The 19,809-nt window shown below is 43.3% G+C and overlaps 1 protein-coding gene across 13 annotated transcripts in view; it reads right to left on the reverse strand.

Moving 5' to 3' along the window:
• Positions 1-2,891: 2,891 nt before the first annotated feature.
• The window catches only part of adgrb3 (adhesion G protein-coupled receptor B3), a 368,383-nt gene continuing 351,465 nt past the window's right edge, over positions 2,892-19,809 (reverse strand). For 8 of the 13 annotated variants that reach the window (XM_071394475.1, XM_071394470.1, XM_071394468.1 and 5 more), the window contains 7 exons: positions 18,170-18,283; positions 17,564-17,653; positions 14,737-14,776; positions 9,579-10,375; positions 8,673-8,708; positions 7,832-7,936; positions 2,892-4,204 (listed from right to left, as the gene is read on the reverse strand). In XM_071394475.1, the coding sequence (XP_071250576.1) occupies positions 4,016-4,204; positions 7,832-7,936; positions 8,673-8,708; positions 9,579-10,375; positions 14,737-14,776; positions 17,564-17,653; positions 18,170-18,283 (1,371 nt within the window). In that variant the 3' untranslated portion in view covers positions 2,892-4,015. The remainder of the gene's footprint in view (positions 4,205-7,831; positions 7,937-8,672; positions 8,709-9,578; positions 10,376-14,736; positions 14,777-17,563; positions 17,654-18,169; positions 18,284-19,809) is intronic. The other 5 variants (XM_071394472.1, XM_071394477.1, XM_071394474.1 and 2 more) reach the window with 3 other exon arrangements.

Genomic DNA, 19,809 nt, shown 5'->3' on the forward strand with positions numbered 1-19,809 from the left:
CAAAAGTTGGGGACTTCTAGGCTGGGAAGAACAGCTTTGAGGGTTTTGGACACCAGGGGAATATGTCGATGACAGTGGGGTGAGCTTTGGATCACCGTTTTAAATGGGTGGCCGGCTGCTGGAGATCATTGTTGTGGGGGACAAAGAGAGATGACTTTAATTTAGCCTGGGCTTTCATCCCCTCCAGCGGGGCCTGAGGAGGTCGAGCGCTGTCAGGTACAGCCACAGGAGGACTATATGACTTTTCCACATCCTCTTCCTCCTCCTCTCACTCCTCATCACACTCCTCCCCCTCCTCCACCTCCCCCACCTCTCCCTTCTCCTCCTCCTCCTCCTCATCTCCCTCATCTACCTCCTCTACCTCCTCCTCCTTCTCCACCTCTCCTCCTCCTCATCTACCTCCTCTACCTCCTCCTCATTCTCCACCTCTCCCTCCTCCTCCTCATCTACCTCCTCTACCTCCTCCTCCACCATCAGATTGGCAGGCTTTCAATGATGTAGGCTCACCTTCTCCTCCTCCTTTTCTTCCTCTGTCTCCTCCTCCTTTTCTTCCTCTGTCTCCTTCTCCTGCTGGTGGGTGGATGTCTGTTCCCCTGAGAGGTAACACTGATGCTCTTTCAGTGTCTGCTGTCGTAATGCAGGCTAGGCCAGACCGGGCCCATCAGACAGGACAAACAAGACCCCCCCCACACAGAGACAAACACACACAACCTTCCCATCAGTCCCCGAGCCAAATCTGCCTGATCTTATCCAGGTAACCTTCTGGAGGCACAGCGCATGCACATAAGAGCGAGAGAGAGAGAGAGAGAGAGAGAGAGAGAGATGATGCAGGCTGCTAGACTGACACACAGGGAGAATAAGAGGTGAGGTGACAGATTAAAGGAGGGCAGCGAAGACTACTAATCTACAACCCCTGACATTTATTTCAGAGGACAGTGACAGTGAAGACAGAGTGGAAGGGCTCTGGGGCCAGTCATTGGGGACATCCACTTCTGCACTGCAATTCAAAGCTGCTCTAAGTCGCCTGTCTTCCTATATTTAAAATAATGACAGAAATCTGCCAGTCATTTTTTTATTTCATTCCTAAAGAAACTATACAATATGCTCACGATGTAGGATTCCACTGAGATGTGATAACTGATTTCATTTGACCCTTTAGGTCTCCACTAGGTCTCCACTACCTTGTATCAATGTTCTGTTCAGTATCTCTCTGACTGGTCCTAACAGTAACTGTAGGTCTCCACTACCTTGTATCAATGTTCTGTTCAGTATCTCTCACTGTTCCTAACAGTAACTGTAGGTCTCCACTACCTTGTATCAATGTTCTGTTCAGTATCTCTCTGACTGGTCCTAACAGTAACTGTAGGTCTCCACTACCTTGTATCAATGTTCTGTTCAGTATCTCTCTGACTGGTCCTAACAGTAACTGTAGGTCTCCACTACCTTGTATCAATGTTCTGTTCAGTATCTCTCTGACTGGTCCTAATAGTAACTGTAGGTCTCCACTACCTTGTATCAATGTTCTGTTCAGTATCTCTCTGACTGGTCCTAACAGTAACTGTAGGTCTCCACTACCTTGTATCAATGTTCTGTTCTTTCCATAGGTTTACACCACTGTATATCAATGTACAGTATAATGTCTTCACTCATGTCTTTGACACGCTAACAACATGAATACAATGTTGTTACTAGTGTAACTACAGAACTACTACAGAGGTATCAGAGTAACGTAGGTCTCTACTCAGTCTGGGTGGCTCAAGCGTTACAGATATAAATGTAAAGGTAATTTCCCATTGAGTTGACATATGCAGCGTTTACCGTGAATGAAGTCTGATGGGGCAGCAGGTAGCCTAGTGGTTAGAGCGTTGGGCCAGTAACCAGCAGGTAGTCTAGTGGTTAGAGCGTTGGGCCAGTAACCAGTAGGTAGCCTAGTGGTTAGAGCGTTGGGCCAGTAACCGTAAGGTTGCTGGATCGAATCCCCGAGCTGACAAGGTAAAATCTGTTTTTCTGCCACTGAGCAAGGCAGTTAACCCACTGTTCCCTGGGCGCCGAAGACGTGGATGTCAATTAAGGCGGACCCCCCCCCCCACCTCTCTGATTCAGAGGGGTTGGGTTAAATACAGAAGACACATTTCAGTTGAATACATTTAGTTGGACAACTGACTAGGTATCCCCCTTTCCAAGTCTCCGCTAATGCTGGAAACATTGCCTTTACATTTGTATCACGCTGAACTTATGGATGGATTCTTTCATTTCACATGTACGTTCTGTTCGTTCTGTCCAACCTAATGTGGGTTTGTTAATGGAAGGTCAAAAGCAAAGCAAAGATGGCAGAACCAGATGGAATACATCTTAATAAGCCTTGTTTACACCTTGCACTAGCATGTAGGTTTCGTGATCTGATCAATATGATACAATCACTATCTGATCAAGGTTTGTCGCATCTACACATGGTATTAAAATGTCTCTGATCCATCCACAGTGTCTGCAATGTAAACAGGTATACTTGTATGTAAATTATTTCACAAATATTTTTTCAAAATAAGATACATGCATTTGTTTTAAGACATATTGTGCCATAAGTCAATCATGCCACCTGTCAATGACTTTAGATCTGTCTCCACTTGTAAGATATCCAGACACAATGCACCCCGACTACCTCTGGAATTGGTCAGGAAGATCTGATCACAATAAGATCACAATGCGTCTTTCACAATGCGTCTACACCTGTCTAAAAATTTGGGCACAATCAGAATGTGGAAAAGATCAGAACAATGGACGCATGTTAGCACAAGGTATAAACGGGGCTTCTGAGGAGAACCTGTTGGTTTAAAGAGCAATACATCTGACAAAGGCATGACCACCAGATAGACTTGACACGTTCTCTGAAGCAGTACGAACATATTTCCTCTTTTATTTACATTCCTTGTTCAAATGTTAACATTTTATAACGCTATAACGCTTGATCAAGTTGGCATTTTTTTCTCATTAAAATAAATTGGCACAAGTAAAACATATGTAGACAAAAGTTTATTTACACCATACAACATTTTTCATTTTTAAATATTTTATACAGGTCTGCAGATGAGAGAGTTTTAGCCGAGAGTCTTCAAGCAAGATTCTGCAGTATTAAAGTTTGTGAAATATATTATTCGTATAAAAGTGAGTATTACCTTTATTGCATTTAAAGCAATGAAGAATGTAGCTTTGACAAACATTCATTTTTATATGACAGAAAAATCCTCTTTGCCTGCCACTCTCGCTCATATATATTTTTTATATTATAAAGTAAAAAGTATAGTAATGGCCAAACAGACTTGTTATAAACTTTTTAAAAACCTGCATAAATATATACATTGTGCTTCCAGGGTCCAGTTTTGTGAAATATAAAACTGGATCCAACGAAGCTGGGATCGACATGGTATTATGTCTTCATTTAGCTTTTGAGGTTTATTCATCTAGAAAGATTTTCACCTTTTTGAAACCAATTCTTCTTACCATGGGTACTCTGAAACACATGATGGTAAATATTGTACACCCACCTGGCTGGCCCGCTGCACTAAGTACACTAGTGAGAATACAAAAAGTAACACTGATGATTTTTGTTGTATTTTTTGTTGTATTTTTTTCCTCCTGTCCTCTGCGTTTTCCTCTTAAATGGTATTGGCACATCATGTCCTTGTCATACTCCTTTAGAATCCAGATATGTACTAGGCCAAGGCTGTTAGGACAGTCTGTCCATTTTTTCAGTGCAAAATACATCCTTTCCCCTTTCCTCCATGTCCTGGATATCATTTTTCTCCTGGTTATCCTCTTCCTGGTTTTTACTTCCTGGAAGTCTCCTTCCTGGAGTGCATCCAAAATGTCACCCTATTCCCTATATAGTGCACTACTTTTGACCAGAGCCCTATGGGTACTGGTGAAAAAGAGGCCTATAGGACCTGGTCATAAGTAGTGCACTTCATTGGGAATAGGGTGCCATTTTGGACTCATTTCCTGGTTTGTTTAGATCAGATCAGACCTCTGTCTGGAAGTCTCCTTCCTGGACGTCTAAGGGGAGATTGACACACTTCTCCCACTCTGCTGCGGTCATCTCCAGAGAGTCCTTGGGGTCAGGGTCTAGTGCATTCATACTGGTGTAGTTCTGGTACTCACAGGCTGGGTTGTAGCTCTCCCAGGGGTTCTTGTTGGCCATGGCCTTGTCCTTGGGAGGACAGGGACAGGGACAGGTTAGCAGCAGGTATGGACAGGGACATAGCAGGACATAGCAGGTAGCATGCCTTACAGTCACTAAACATGGTTCACTATAAATTGTTACTATATGTTATACCATATGTACTTTATATGTAATATATAGGATAGGGTCAGGGGTATATATATATACAGGGATATGTGAGGGTTATTACTTAGAAGGGAGCATGCCTCACTGTCACTGGTTACAGTTCACGGTTCTTCTTCTTCTTAAACATTGGGTAACATTGGTTAATAATAACTTTCATGAATAACCATGAATAAACTGTTTATAAATACATTTGAATTTCATCACTTTAAAACATTTATAAACATTAATATGAAAGTTATAATGGATTATCCATGAAAGTTATTATATAGTATAGCCAAACAATGGATTATGCAGAGACTTTGAATCATGCGGTACGGCCTCTATGCATTGATCACCTCAACTAATGTTCTGGTAGAGCATATTAATGGCGTAATGGTTCTATGAGAAGTGTAAGTAACAAAAGGTAATGTAATGATAAGTATCTCAAATGTGAATAATATGGTTATATCATGGAAGAATTCAAATGAATAGTGCGTTCCCTTCTGTCTGAAGAACGGTGAAGAGGGACTAGAGGACGAGCTTCCACTGTGTCTGACTGTGTGCCATTCTGTTCCCATAATGTGGATGTACTCGCACTGACACTCACAGAGAGACTAGTAGGGAGGCAAATAGGGCAGCGAGCTATCGGAGCTGTTACTATGCAGTTAGGGAATACACAATGGTCACTAATGTTGTCTGTAGCTCTGGAGCCTGCCGGCTATTCAGCAAGCCTAGCCAGCACTGCAGTACATTTAATCAGCCAGCCCAGCCAGCACTGCAGTACATTTAATCAGCCAGCCCAGCCTAGCCAGCACTGCAGTACATTTAATCAGCCAGCCCAGCCAGCACTGCAGTACATTTATTCAGCCAGCCCAGCCAGCACTGCAGTACATTTATTCAGCCAGCCCAGCCAGCACTGCAGTACATTTATTCAGCCAGCCCAGCCAGCACTGCAGTACATTTATTCAGCCAGCCTAGCCAGCACTGCAGTACATTTATTCAGCCAGCCTAGCCAGCACTGCAGTACATTTATTCAGCCAGCCCAGCCAGCACCGCAGTACATTTATTCAGCCAGCCCAGCCAGCACCGCAGTACATTTATTCAGCCAGCCCAGCCGGCACCGCAGTACATTTATTCAGCCAGCCCAGCCGGCACTGCAGTACATTTATTCAGCCAGCCCAGCCAGCACTGCAGTACATTTATTCAGCCAGCCCTGTCAGCACTGCAGTGCATTTATTCAGCCAGCCCTGTCAGCACTGCAGTACATTTATTCAGCCAGCCCAGCCAGCACTGCAGTACATTTATTCAGCCAGCCCAGCCAGCACCGCAGTACATTTATTCAGCCAGCCCAGCCGGCACCGCAGTACATTTATTCAGCCAGCCCAGCCGGCACCGCAGTACATTTATTCAGCCAGCCCAGCCGGCACTGCAGTACATTTATTCAGCCAGCCCCTCCGGCACTGCAGTACATTTATTCAGCCAGCCCAGCCGGCACTGCAGTACATTTATTCAGCCAGCCCTGTCAGCACTGCAGTACATTTATTCAGCCAGCCCAGCCAGCACTGCAGTACATTTATTCACCCAGCCCTGTCAGCACTGCAGTACATTTATTCAGCCAGCCCTGTCAGCACTGCAGTACATTTATTCAGCCAGCCCAGCCGGCACTGCAGTACATTTATTCAGCCAGCCCAGCCGGCACTGCAGTACATTTATTCAGCCAGCCCAGCCGGCACTGCAGTACATTTATTCAGCCAGCCCCTCCGGCACTGCAGTACATTTATTCAGCCAGCCCAGCCGGCACTGCAGTACATTTATTCAGCCAGCCCAGCCGGCACTGCAGTACATTTATTCAGCCAGCCCAGCCAGCACTGCAGTACATTTATTCCAGAAAAAAAAGAAGGAAAACAAAGGATGTAGTTTTCTATATAAATGTCCTTGTGGTGGTTACTAAGCAACAAGCAGAGAATTACACTGTGCAGTGGGGCTGATTGAAATGTGAGAGAAGACAGAGAGGATTACATGACATGGCAGGCCGAGGGGCTAACTGCCTGCCTGCTACTTGCATGCCGCAGAGCTGACACTATTCTCACACAACAATAGGCCTGAGTGTGTTTTGGTCAACAGGCCAATTTCTGTCTGTATCCTATTCCCAGGATACAGTGCAGAAAGCAATGCAGAAAGCATTCACTCAGAAGTGATCAATCCTGACTGACCATGTCCGGTGTCTTGAATGATACACATCTGAATTTGAATGGACTCTAATTCAGATGGACTACCACGACAGACAACCATCTCACAGTGGCTCTTTTCAATACATCTATGATACATAGTCTTAACCTTGCCACCCCCCCCCCCCCAATTTGCTGGGTGGTGGTAAAGAGCGCCAAGCAGGATCCTTTTCTCGATTCCTTGCATCCTTGTCCGAGTGGAGGGACTTTGGACCGTCTCCTTCAATATGGTTGAGAAGGAGGCGAGGATATAGGATACAAGGAAATATGGAAAGATTTATTGAGAAGGAGCCAGTGAATCTGCAGACTGCCTAAATGAGATAATGCCTACCCTCTCTCAGACAGAGTCTCTCAACTAGAGACTAGTCCCCCCCTCCACCAGAAGCAGCTGGCAGGCCTGCTAGGTATAGGGCCATGTCACTGAACCCCCTCACCAGAAGCAGCTGGCAGACCTGCTAGGTATAGGGCCATGTCACTGAACCCCCTCACCAGAAGCAGCTGGCAGACCTGCTAGGTATAGGGCCATGTCACTGAACCCCCTCACCAGAAGCAGCTGGCAGGCCTGCTAGGTATAGGGCCATGTCACTGAACCCCCTCACCAGAAGCAGCTGGCAGACCTGCTAGGTATAGGGCCATGTCACTGAACCCCCTCACCAGAAGCAGCTGGCAGACCTGCTAGGTATAGGGCCATGTCACTGAACCCCCTCACCAGAAGCAGCTGGCAGACCTGCTAGGTATAGGGCCATGTCACTGAACCCCCTCACCAGAAGCAGCTGGCAGACCTGCTAGGTATAGGGCCATGTCACTGAACCCCCTCACCAGAAGCAGCTGGCAGGCCTGCTAGGTATAGGGCCATGTCACTGAACCCCCTCACCAGAAGCAGCTGGCAGGCCTGCTAGGTCTAGGGCCATGTCACTGAACCCCCTCACCAGAAGCAGCTGGCAGGCCTGCTAGGTATAGGGCCATGTCACTGAACCCCCTCACCAGCAGCAGCTGGCAGGCCTGTTAGGTATAGGGCCATGTCACTGGATCTGTTAATTTGCTCAATGACTCACTACGTGTGCTGCTGAGCGGATGGACATCTAAAAAAGACTATCTATCCTGACATTATCTTGTTTTGTACTCTAATTGGTCGACAACTACCAGCTTCGACCAATCACCCCACCTGGATCTTCTCCAGCTCTGTAATTGGTCTACAACAGACGACCGCTGACCAATCATCATCTCTTCCTTCACCATTCCCTGTTACTGCTGATTTCCTGTTCCTGGTATTATTACTCACCATGCTGCCCATATTTGGTATGTCTTGAAATCGATCCAGGGTTTGAAATTTCTGATTCAGTTCTTGGAACAGCTCCATGTGTCTTTTCCTGGTGTGCATGACTTTCTGCAATGGCAAGGGGTTCGTTTTGGTTTGGAAATCAAAGCCAATAATAGGATGGAGATTATAATGCAATGTATTATCCTCTCCAACCCGTGCACCTTTCTGAATAGCATTTCATCTGCCACTGGTATTACGGCAAGCCTAAAACATATTAAAGGGGCCAATGTCTTTCAAGGATTTTTTGCATATAATGTAAGCCAGTTGAGTAATTACATTTAATTTATGGCAAATTTTATTATCAAATCTACCTTTCGCATTTATGCAGAAAATTTGATGTAGAAATGGAATAAACCCACAAAAGTGGTGTGAGACATTTGTGTCTTGGGCTGTCAGCCAATGTCATATTTTCCATAGAAAAAGTGCAAAAGTCAGGTGTGAAATGTGCATGTGACTTTATAAAGCGTAACAGTTTTCAAATCAACTCATAGCCAACGGATGTATGTAGGAGATGGAGGGGGAACAATATGAGAGCGGGTGAGATTGGCTGGCTGCCCTGTAGATTGACAGCGTTGCTTTCACCTTAACTACGCCACACATCAATACATCTGTTTTGTGTCAAAACCATGTTACTCCAATAAGCTTAAGAGCTACACAAGGTAGTAGTACAATTAAAGGGTAGGGCAAACACAAATGCTCAGTGTAACAACAGTAGTGAATTAAAGGGTAGGGCAAACACAAATGCTCAGTGTAACAACAAAAGCCTGAAGCATGCACTTTGCCAACCAGTAAGTTTACTTACTTCAAAGTCCATATCTTGGTAGCGCGATTTTCTTCTCTGAAGACAAAACAAACATATTGTGGATAATTAGACAGTCTGTTAACATGAGGGGTCATTAACTTCTGAATACTATAGAAATTATATAATTATATTAATGAACACTAAATAACATTCTAACCATGACAAAATAAGCCCATTTTATTTTACGGCAACAACGTGACAATCTTCTCACTTGAACACAGCTACACATTAATTCTGTATTTACCTCTGTCACAATCTCTTACTGGAACATAACAACAAACAAAACCTTTATTTACTTAAACCAACACTTCAACAGTCTTCTCCACTCCAGCCTACCTCTAAGGTTATCCAACACTTCAACAGTCTTCTCCACTCCAGCCTACCTCTAAGGTTATCCAACACTTCAACAGTCTTCTCTACTCCAGCCTACCTCTAAGGTCAAACCAACACTTCAACAGTCTTCTTCACTCCAGCCTGCCTCTAAGGTTAAACCAACACTTCAACAGTCTTCTCCACTCCAGCCTACCTCTAAGGTTATCCAACACTTCAACAGGCTTCTCTACTCCAGCCTGCCTCTAAGGTTAAACCAACACTTCAACAGTCTTCTCCACTCCAGCCTACCTCTTAGGTTATCCAACACTTCAACAGGCTTCTCTACTCCAGCCTGCCTCTAAGGTTAAACCAACACTTCAACAGTCTTCTCCACTCCAGCCTATCTCTAAGGTTATCCAACACTTCAACAGTCTTCTCCACTCCAGCCTGCCTCTAAGTTTAAACCAACTCTTCAACAGTCTTCTCCACTCCAGCCTACCTCTAAGGTTATCCAACACTTCAACAGTCTTCTCCACTCCAGCCTACCTCTAAGGTTAAACCAACACTTCAACAGTCTTCTCCACTCCAGCCTACCTCTAAGGAGCTCATGGATATGGTGGATCCCGTCTCGCTCCTCGACAGCCCTCCAGTCTCTTCCATCTCAGCCAGGAAGTTCTTGACAGCGGTTCGGGGTTCAAAGGGAAGGTTCTGCTGCATGTGTTCCTGTCCTCCTCCTGACCCGTACTGCTGGTGCAGGTTCTGATCCATGTTCACCCCCATGTTCATGTGCTCCATGACCCCGATCCCGCCCATCCCCGTCGGGCTCATGTTGAAGTCCGGTGCCATCTTGTAGTGTTGCATCATCCTATCGTGGGGCAGCGTATCTCCCATGCCCAGGCCCATGTTCATCTTGGTGGAGCTATCGTCCTTCAGGAGAGTGGGAAGTGTGTTACAGTTCCCAGATCCTGCTGCCGCCGCAGAAGCCCGTGGCATTACGATGTAGTCTGTCTCCATCATCTGGCCTTGGGGTGAATGTCCGCCCATACCACCCATACCGCCCATGCTGCCCATGTCGTGGCCACTGCCCATCCCGCCATGCCCGTGCCCGCCCATATCCTGGTCGGACTGACGGAGAGCATCATCGGTGCACAGGTAGACGGTGCGGCGCATGTCGGACACGCTGTCGCCCAGGCAGCCCTCACCCATGTCGCCCATGGGGCCCATGTGCATGCCGGGCTGCTGGATCATCACCTTGGAGATGATGTTGCCGGGTAAGGTGGAGTAGTTGAGCCCCTCGGGACCCTTCTCGTCCTCCTCGTCATTCAGAGAGATGCGGGATAGGGTACCGGTGATGGTCGCCGCGCGGCAAGAGCCCATGTCTTTGTGGAGAGCTGTGGAGAGGAGAGAAAGGGGAGTTAGTGGAGAATGAATGCACCATACTGACAGACAGGGTGGTTAGTGGAATGAATGCACCATACTGACAGACAGGGTGGTTAGTGGGGAATGAATGGACCATACTGACAGACAGGGTGGTTAGTGGGGAATGAATGGACCATACTGACAGACAGGGTGGTTAGTGGGGAATGAATGGACCATACTGACAGACAGGGTGGTTAGTGGGGAATGAATGGACCATACTGACAGACAGGGTGGTTAGTGGGGAATGAATGCACCATACTGACAGACAGGGTGGTTAGTGGAATGAATGCACCATACTGACAGACAGGGTGGTTAGTGGGGAATGAATGGACCATACTGACAGACAGGGTGGTTAGTGGGGAATGAATGGACCATACTGACAGACAGGGTGGTTAGTGGGGAATGAATGCACCATACTGACAGACAGGGTGGTTAGTGGGGAATGAATGCACCATAATGACAGACAGGGTGGTTAGTGGAATGAATGGACCATACTGACAGACAGGGTGGTTAGTGGAATGAATGGACCATACTGACAGACAGGGTGGTTAGTGGGGAATGAATGCACCATACTGACAGACAGGGTGGTTAGTGGGGAAGAATGCACCATACTGACAGACAGGGTGGTTAGTGGGGAATGAATGCACCATACTGACAGACAGGGTGGTTAGTGGGGAATGAATGCACCATACTGACAGACAGGGTGGTTAGTGGGGAATGAATGCACCATACTGACAGACAGGATGGTTAGTGGGGAATGAATGCACCATACTGACAGACAGGGTGGTTAGTGGGGAATGAATGCACCATACTGACAGACAGGGTGGTTAGTGGGGAATGAATGCACCATACTGACAGACAGGGTGGTTAGTGGGGAATGAATGCCCCATACTGAGAACTAATGTCAGTCTGTTCTGTATGATCTGTTTATTTCTCATTGTATGCTTATTTTAAATCATTCCGATTTCAAACCATTGTTGCATTTCAGACCATTGTTGCAGATTTCAGATTATTGTTGCATTTCAGACCATTGTTGCAGATTTCAGACCATTGTTGCAGATTTCAGATTATTGTTGCATTTCAGACCATTGTTGCAGATTTCAGACCATTGTTGCAGATTTCAGACCATTGTTACATTTCCTTTTGATGAATATGCGTAAAAACACAGAATTGAAATAATAATGCCAGGACACTTGGTACACATTGAAACAATGAACCGGATGTGTCCATTTTACAGTGTAATGACTATTTCCTCATACAGCTGGGAAGAAATAGACAAAACTTAACTACCGATCTCTTCAAATAGGACACAGGGACACTACTTCAAAAGAGCCACTATAGAGGATTAGATGTTCCTGATATAACTAAGTACAGAGCCGACAAGCCTCTGAGGAGGACTTTCCTCAAATTCGACCTGAAATCCAGGATACCTACGACACCTTTTTATCTTATTAAAGTTTGGTTCACCTTGGAAAACCCCCAAAATCTCAGACACAAAACCAGGAGAGGCTAGCTTTTTGTTGTAAAGCTCCCTTGTCAGAAGTCAGAAATCCCCTCTGTTTTGGGGGAACAGAACAGCCTGTACTGCTGTTCTCTGTGCCTCTCTCCACCGCTGCAGAGATGATGTCTGCGTCCCAAATGGTAGCATATTCCCTACATAGTGCACTACTTTTGATGAGAGCTCTATGGGCGCTGGTCCCTATTGGCCCTGGTCAAAAGTAGTGCCCTAGGAAGGGAATAGGGTGCCATTTGGGATGCATTTGGGGCCATTTTAATCTTGGCCTTCTGAATCCTCCACAGGGGAATTGCCTGCTTGAAAACCAACAGGCTGCAAGGGGAACACAAGGTCAGCAGTGTGTGTGTGTGTGTGTGTGTGTGTGTGTGTGTGTGTGTGTGTGTGTGTGTGTGTGTGTGTGTGTGTGTGTGTGTGTGTGTGTGTGTGTGTGTGTGTGTGTGTGTGTGTGTGTGTGTGTGTGTGTGTGTGTGTGTGTGTGTGTGGGTGTGTGTGGGTGTGTGTGTGTCCAGCCCAGAGCAGCACGGCCAGAAACAGAAAACATAACACTTCCCTTTTTGTTTTCAGCCTGAATCACCACAGAGTGGAGCAGGGAGATAGACAGTGGTGCAGAGAGAGAGAGGGAGGGGTTGGGGTAGAGGTACAGGGTGGTGGAGGTGGAATGACTCCATGGCCAGAGGGATGGGCAGGCAGGCGAGGGATTATTCCTGGTATATATTCTTGGCACAGTTATTATTGTTTCCTGGTATGAATTCCTGGTATATATTCCTGGTGTTATTCCAGAAAGTATTCCCGATAGATAACAGAATTTGGATTTTTATTCATAACTTTTATCCTAAACACTAGAACCGCTAAAGCAGTCATTTTGATTGCTCATGATTTATACATTTTTATATTAGTCTGCCATGTTTTAAGTCTTTAAGTCTTAATATCAACAACAGAACTAGAGTTATAACCAGTTTTAAGAAGGCATGTCATTTTTTGGAAAAGTTTTCCCCCGTTGCCCAGCTGATAATCACTCCACGATTGCCTGAAAACTGAACCTAAAATATACCAAAACTAATTTCACACATATAACAACAAATTAAATAAATAAAGTAAAGTATGGGGGAGTTGATGAGTGAGGGGAAGCGAACAATTAATAATGATGTAATCACCAAGTGTGAAAGAAGAACAGGGCGGTCCATTCTATTGTAATGATCTATTCTAATTATATGCCTCATCTGAAAATGGTATGTTCCCTTTATCAGTTCACCAAATGAAAGCAGTTTTATCAGTCTACTCTGTTCTACTTGGAGTAGGCTACACAGGGAGAACATGCGTAATTATACACTACCGTTCTAAAGTTTGGGGTCACTTAGAAATGTCCTTGTTTTTGAAAGATAAGCACCTTTTTTGAGGACAAGTACATTAGAGTGTCTAGTTTGAGAAACATACACCTCACAAGTCCTCAACTGGCAGCTTCATTAAATAGTACCCACAAAACACCAGTCTCAACGTCAACAGTGAAGAGGCGACTCCGTGATGCTGGTCTTCTAGGCAGAGTTCCTCTGTCCAGTGTCTGTGTTCTTAATCTTTTTTTTTTATTGGCCAGTCTGAAATATGGCTTTATCTTTGCAACTCTGCCTAGAAGGACAGCATCCCGGAGTCGCCTATTCACTGTTGACGTTGAGACTGGTGTTTTGTGGGTACTATTTAATGAAGCTGCCAGTTGAGGACTTGTGAGGTGTATGTTTCTCAAACTAGACACTCTAATGTACTTGTCCTCAAAAAAGGTGCTTTTCGTTTCAAAAACAAGACAAATATGGTTCTTCATGTTCTGAATGGTTCCGTGGGGTCTTTCTCTGACGTATCATTAACATTACATCCTAGAAGTCAGATTTCATAACCTTATACATCCCATAATAATTTCTCGACAAAACTTGTGAGGATTTTTATATTTTGTGGTCATCGTCTTCCAAGTTGTTTCTGCGGGTCGCAAATAGCTAAATTAGCATAACACGAGCTGAATGATTATTTTTTACGTTTAAAATAAAAAACAAGGGTAAAAACTACAATCAATTTTGAACGGATTATGATAGAGACATGAGGTTAGAACTATTGGTTTTGTTAGAGGAGTATTTACACAATGAACATTTACCTATTGGTCAAAATATGTGTTTGTGATTGGACACCTTACACACTCTTAAAAACACAACATGTTTACATCAAAAGACTCTAAAAAACGCTTAAAAACGCAATACTTTAAACATGAGTCATCAACAAAACCAATGAAACCAGGGCTACAGTGCAATGCTTTCCCATCGGCCATTTTGTTAATGAACAACAACTACAAAGGGATGTTTAAAATGATAAGCGCTGTCATTATTATTCAAATTCACGACTCTCTATCTTACCCTTCCCTTTGATATCAAACAATGCTTTTCATCCCACACAGAAAGCTACCCGGCTTTCTGACACCTAAGAAATTCTCTTGTTTCCACTGAAGCCTCCTCTATCACTCCTCGTCTATGTCCCAAATGGCACCCCTATTCCCTTTACAGTGCACTACCTGTGACCAGGGCCCATAGGTAAAGTAGTGCACTATATAGGGAATAGGGTTCCATTTGGGATGCAGACCTGTTCTCACATCAAATGGGCCTGTTTTGATTATTAAGCCAGCAGGCGTCCAGTGTGGATGGTGTGCTGTTACGCAACCTGGGAAGTTATTTTATGTTGTTTTTTACCCCCATTGTGTCTAACCTCTTTTTAGGGCTTTAATTTCAATAGGCAATGTAATCAGGAGCTCATTAATTGAATATGACACCATCTGGTTATTACCTGAACGACAGGCGATGTCAACGTCTTTCTCAAAGTCCGTCTGTTGGGAGAGAAAAGACAACAGTGGTGAAAATACAGACATAGATTTTAGCATTGACACAACACAAAATGTCATATATTGTGACACTGCCACAAGTGTGAGGTAATAGCACAAACCCTTGTATTTTCCTTTTCATGCTGTTACATTATATTATGTATTAGTTATGTATCTGTTAAGTTATGAATCTGTTATGTTATGCATCTGTTATATTATATATCTGTTATGTTATGAATCTGTTATGTATCTGTTATATTATGTATCTGTTATATTATATATCTGTTATGTATCTGTTATATTATATATCTGTTATGTATCTGTTAAGTTATGAATCTGTTATGTTATGCATCTGTTATATTATATATCTGTTATGTATCTGTTATGTTATGTATCTGTTATATTATATATCTGTTATATTATATATCTGTTATGTATCTGTTATATTATATATCTGTTATATTATATATCTGTTATGTATCTGTTATATTATATATCTGTTATATTATGTATCTGTTATGGTATGTTTCTGTTATGTATCTGTTATGTTATGTATCTGTTATATTATGTATCTGTTATGGTATGTTTCTGTTATGTTATGTATCTGTTATATTATGTATCTGTTATATTATATATCTGTTATGTATCTGTTATATTATGTATCTGTTATATTATGTATATGTTATGTATCTGTTAAGTTATGAATATGTTATGTATCTGTTATGGTATGTTTCTGTTATGTTATGTATCTGTTATATTATGTATCTGTTATGTTACGTATCTGTTATTTTATTTATCTGTTATATTATGTATCTGTTATGTATCTGTTAAGTTATGAATATGTTATGTATCTGTTATGTTATGTATCTGTTATATTATGTATCTGTTATATTATGTATATGTTATTTTATTTATCTGTTATATTATATATCTGTTATGTATCTGTTAAGTTATGAATATGTTATGTATCTGTTATGTTATGTATCTGTTATATTATGTATCTGTTATGTTACGTATCTGTTATTTTATTTATCTGTTATATTATGTATCTGTTATGTTATGTATCTGTTATGTTATGTATCTGCCAGTTCTGACTGACTTATTTGCAAATTTTGGTGGACTATCCCTTTAATAGGGCATGTCCCTTTAAGAAAGAAGTAGCAGTTTGGGGAAATGTTTGGCGTGTAACTGGCTGAGGTTCTATTTGTGTGGAAAACGTTTTAAGTACAGGAGGCTGCTGAGTGGAGGCCAGCTCATAATAATAACTGGAACGGAGTGGATGGAATGGCATCAAACACAAGGAATCCATGTGTTTGATGTGTTGGATACCAATCCATAGATTCCGTTCCATCCATTACTTATAGCCATTACTTATAGCCCATCCTCCCCAATTAAGGAACCTGTGCTTTTAAGCAACCTAGATTGATCCATTCCAGGGAATTCTTTTAGTTTGTTATTGTTGATTTTTACTCCTATATGTAAGATGAGCTGAGCTGTTGTGAGGAAATCTACCCAGGGCCGGATTTCCCTCTCCCTCAACCATCCGGTGAGATCTATCCTGCTGATTGTATTTTTATTTGAATGAGGGGGATTTCTAATTTGGACTTTTTCATTGACTTTGGGACTATTTTTCATTGGGATTCTATTTGGGATTTGGACTTCCTGAACTTTATTTTGGGTCTATTTGAATTGGTTTTGTGAAATGATACACATTCTATGACAATATTCTTATTTTGCTCACTGTATTCATTTTGTCTGTCTTGCCTTGTTCACCCTCATATAAACACAGCATTTCTTTTAACTTTAATATTGTAGCATGGTTTAAGATCCGAGATGATTGTTCCACTATGACATCATAAAGGAAACCTAGAACAACTCCAGCCACATGCAGTGTTGAGGTGAATGAAGTCAATAGAACAATCCCAATAGCAAGCTCTTTGACATCTGATGAAACATGCCATCATTATATAGGAGGAGTTTCATTGCATCTATCTGTTTCCTTTCCCAGTTTGGGTCCGTTACTGTCAAGTTAATGGTCCTATTCTCCCTGCTCCGTTCCCAACTATATAGCAACACGCCTGCATATAACAGGGGATTTGTAGCACTAAAACAGCGGTTGGGAACGAATCACTGTTTGTTCTCTGCAAATGATTCTATTGAACCGGGGGCACCCCGACAGCCAACACACCATTCTGCAACAGTGGAAATGAATTCAATCTGAGTAGGAGGATATTAGAATACAACGTTGGGGAGATCAGACGATAGTTATGATGAGCGAAGGTCGTTGGCAATTGGCGTTCTGCTGGATCAAGAGATTTGGTGTGGCATTACAAAGGTCATTCAAACAACTGGTGCTTTATTACTGTGTGTGTGTGTGTGTGTGTGTGTATGCGTGCGTGCGTGCGTGCGTAGGTGTGTGTGCGTGACAATGGAGAGGGGGCTTGGTAAAATGATGAAAATTTACGCTTGACGAAAGTGACAAATGAGTTCAATCAAAATGAATCCAGGAAGTTGGAAAATGGAAAATGGATCTCATTTATTAAAGTGTGTGTGTGTGCTTGTGCATGTGTGTGATTTATTACAGGGGCCAGGGCCACGTGCTGGTCTACACTGTGTGTAATTACATTTGAACTAAAGCAGATACAGTATTTGTAAAACGACGGGTAACAATGCCTCATCCAGCCCAACCAGCAGAATTGGAATTTCAGTTTACTTCCTTAATTGACTGAATTGAAATGGAATGGACCCCAACCCTGCTATGAAGGCTTGTCTTGAGGGTATGTAATACTATACCCTTTTCACACTGAGCTGAGCCAAGGCGATCCCTGCCGAGCCGTACTGCACTGGCCTGGTTAGGCATCCACCACAGTTGCTGGAAACATACTGGAAAGGACAATGTGAAAAGAATGTCTCCTAGCCAGAGCCAGCACAGTACGGTTCAGTTCAGCCCTATAATGTGAATCAGCTGTTAGAAGCAAATCCTAACCTCCATTTAAGTGGAATTTTTACTTGGGTAGTGTCCCAAATGGCACCCTATTCCCTATTGGCCCTGGTCAAAAATAGTGCACTATATAGGGAATAGGGTGCCATTTCAGACTAATCAACATCAATTCACATTTTACTCGTGAACATGTAGATCTGCTCCTTTGTCTCAAATATAAAAGCAGGTATAGGCTTTGGTTGAGCGCAGAGGAGGCTGGTGAGGGGAGGACGGTACATACAATGGATGGAATGAATTAACTGGAATGGTATCGAACACATGGAGACCAGGTGTTTGATGTGTTTGAGACCATTCCATTTATTTCCGTTCCAGCCATTACCCCGAGCCCGTCCTCCCCATTGAAAATGCAAACCAGCCACCACTGGGTTGAGGGTTATACAGTGCTGGTGTTATCGTACCATAATCTGAGCATGACCGTTGGGGAAAGTTCCAGTGTTGTCAGCGTTGAGGGGGTCCTGACAGTTTCTGGGGTCCTGACAGTTCCTGAGACGACATCTGAAAGCATCTTGGACCTGGGGAAAGCCAAGCACCATAGAAGTAGTATTAGACACTTGACATTTAGTATAATATGATATATAATGTGTATTTTAGTTTCTGACAGGCTATGGCCATGACAGTAGAGAGTAAAAACATCCTCTATTGTTCCTGCTCTTGACCTTGCTCACAGTGATTACAGCTACATTCCAAGGGGAGGAGCAGGTTAATAGGAAAGTGATGCATTAGAGCACTTGACATGAGTATAATATTATATATAATGTGTATTTTAGTTTCTGAAAACATGCTCAATTGTTTCTGCTGTAACCTCTTGACCCTTGCTCACAGTGATTACAGCTACTTTCCAAAGGGGAGGGGCAGGTTAACAGGAAAGTGATGTATAGTGCCTTGCAAAAGTATTCATCCCTCTTGGCGTTTTTCCTATTTTGTTGCATTACAACCTGTAATTTAAATGGATTTTTATTTGGATTTCATGAAATGGACATACACAAAATAGTCCAAATTGGTGAATTGAAATGAAAAAAATAACTTGTTTAAAAAAAGTTTAAAAAAACAGAAAAGTGGTGCGTGCATATGTATTCACCCCCTTTGCTATGAAGCCCCTAAATAAGATCTGGTGCAACCAATTACCTTCAGAAGTCACATAATTAGTTAAATAAAGTCCACCTGTGTTCAATCTAAGTGTCACATGATCTGCCACATGATCCCTGTTCTGAAGGCCCCAGAGTCTGCAACACCACTAAGCAAGGGGTACCACCAAGCAAGTGGCACCATGAAGACCAAGGAGCTCTCCAAACAGGTCAGGGACAACGTTGTGGAGAAGTACAGATCAGGGTTGGGTTAAAAAAAATATCCAAAACTTTGAACATCCGACGGAGCACCATTAAATCCCTTATTAAGAAATTGAAAGAATATGGCACCACAACAAACCTGCCAAGAAAGGGCCACCCACAAAAACTCACGGACCAGGTAAGGAGGATATTAATCAGAGAGGCAACAAAGAGACCAAAGATAACCCTGAAGGAGCTGCAAAGCTCCACAGCGGAGATTGGAGTATCTGTCCATAGGACCACTTTAAGCCGTACACTCCACAGAGCTGGGCTTTACGGAAGAGTGGCCAGAAAAAGCCATTGCTTAAAGAAGAAAATAAGCAAACATGTTTGGTGTTCACCAAAAGGCATGTGGGAGATTCCCCAAATATATGGAAGAAGGTACTCTGGTCAGATGAGATTAAAATGTTGCTTTTTGGCCATCAAGGAAAACACTTTGTCTGGCACAAACCCAACACCTCTCATCATCCCGAGAACACCATCCCCACAGTGAAGCATGGTGGTGTCATAACTTCCGACGAAGTTGGTGCCTCTCCTTGTTCGGGCGGCGTTCGGCGGTCGTCGTCACCGACTTTCTAGCTGCCACCGATCCACGTTTCTTTTTCCATTTGTTATGTCTTGATTGTACACACCTGGTTCCCATTACGTTATTATTATTTCCCTATTTAACCCTCTTGTTCTCATTATGTTTTGTGCGTGATTGTTCCTGGTTT

This window comes from Salvelinus alpinus, chromosome 3 (assembly GCF_045679555.1).
Source record: "Salvelinus alpinus chromosome 3, SLU_Salpinus.1, whole genome shotgun sequence".
NCBI classification, from domain to species: domain Eukaryota; kingdom Metazoa; phylum Chordata; class Actinopteri; order Salmoniformes; family Salmonidae; genus Salvelinus; species Salvelinus alpinus.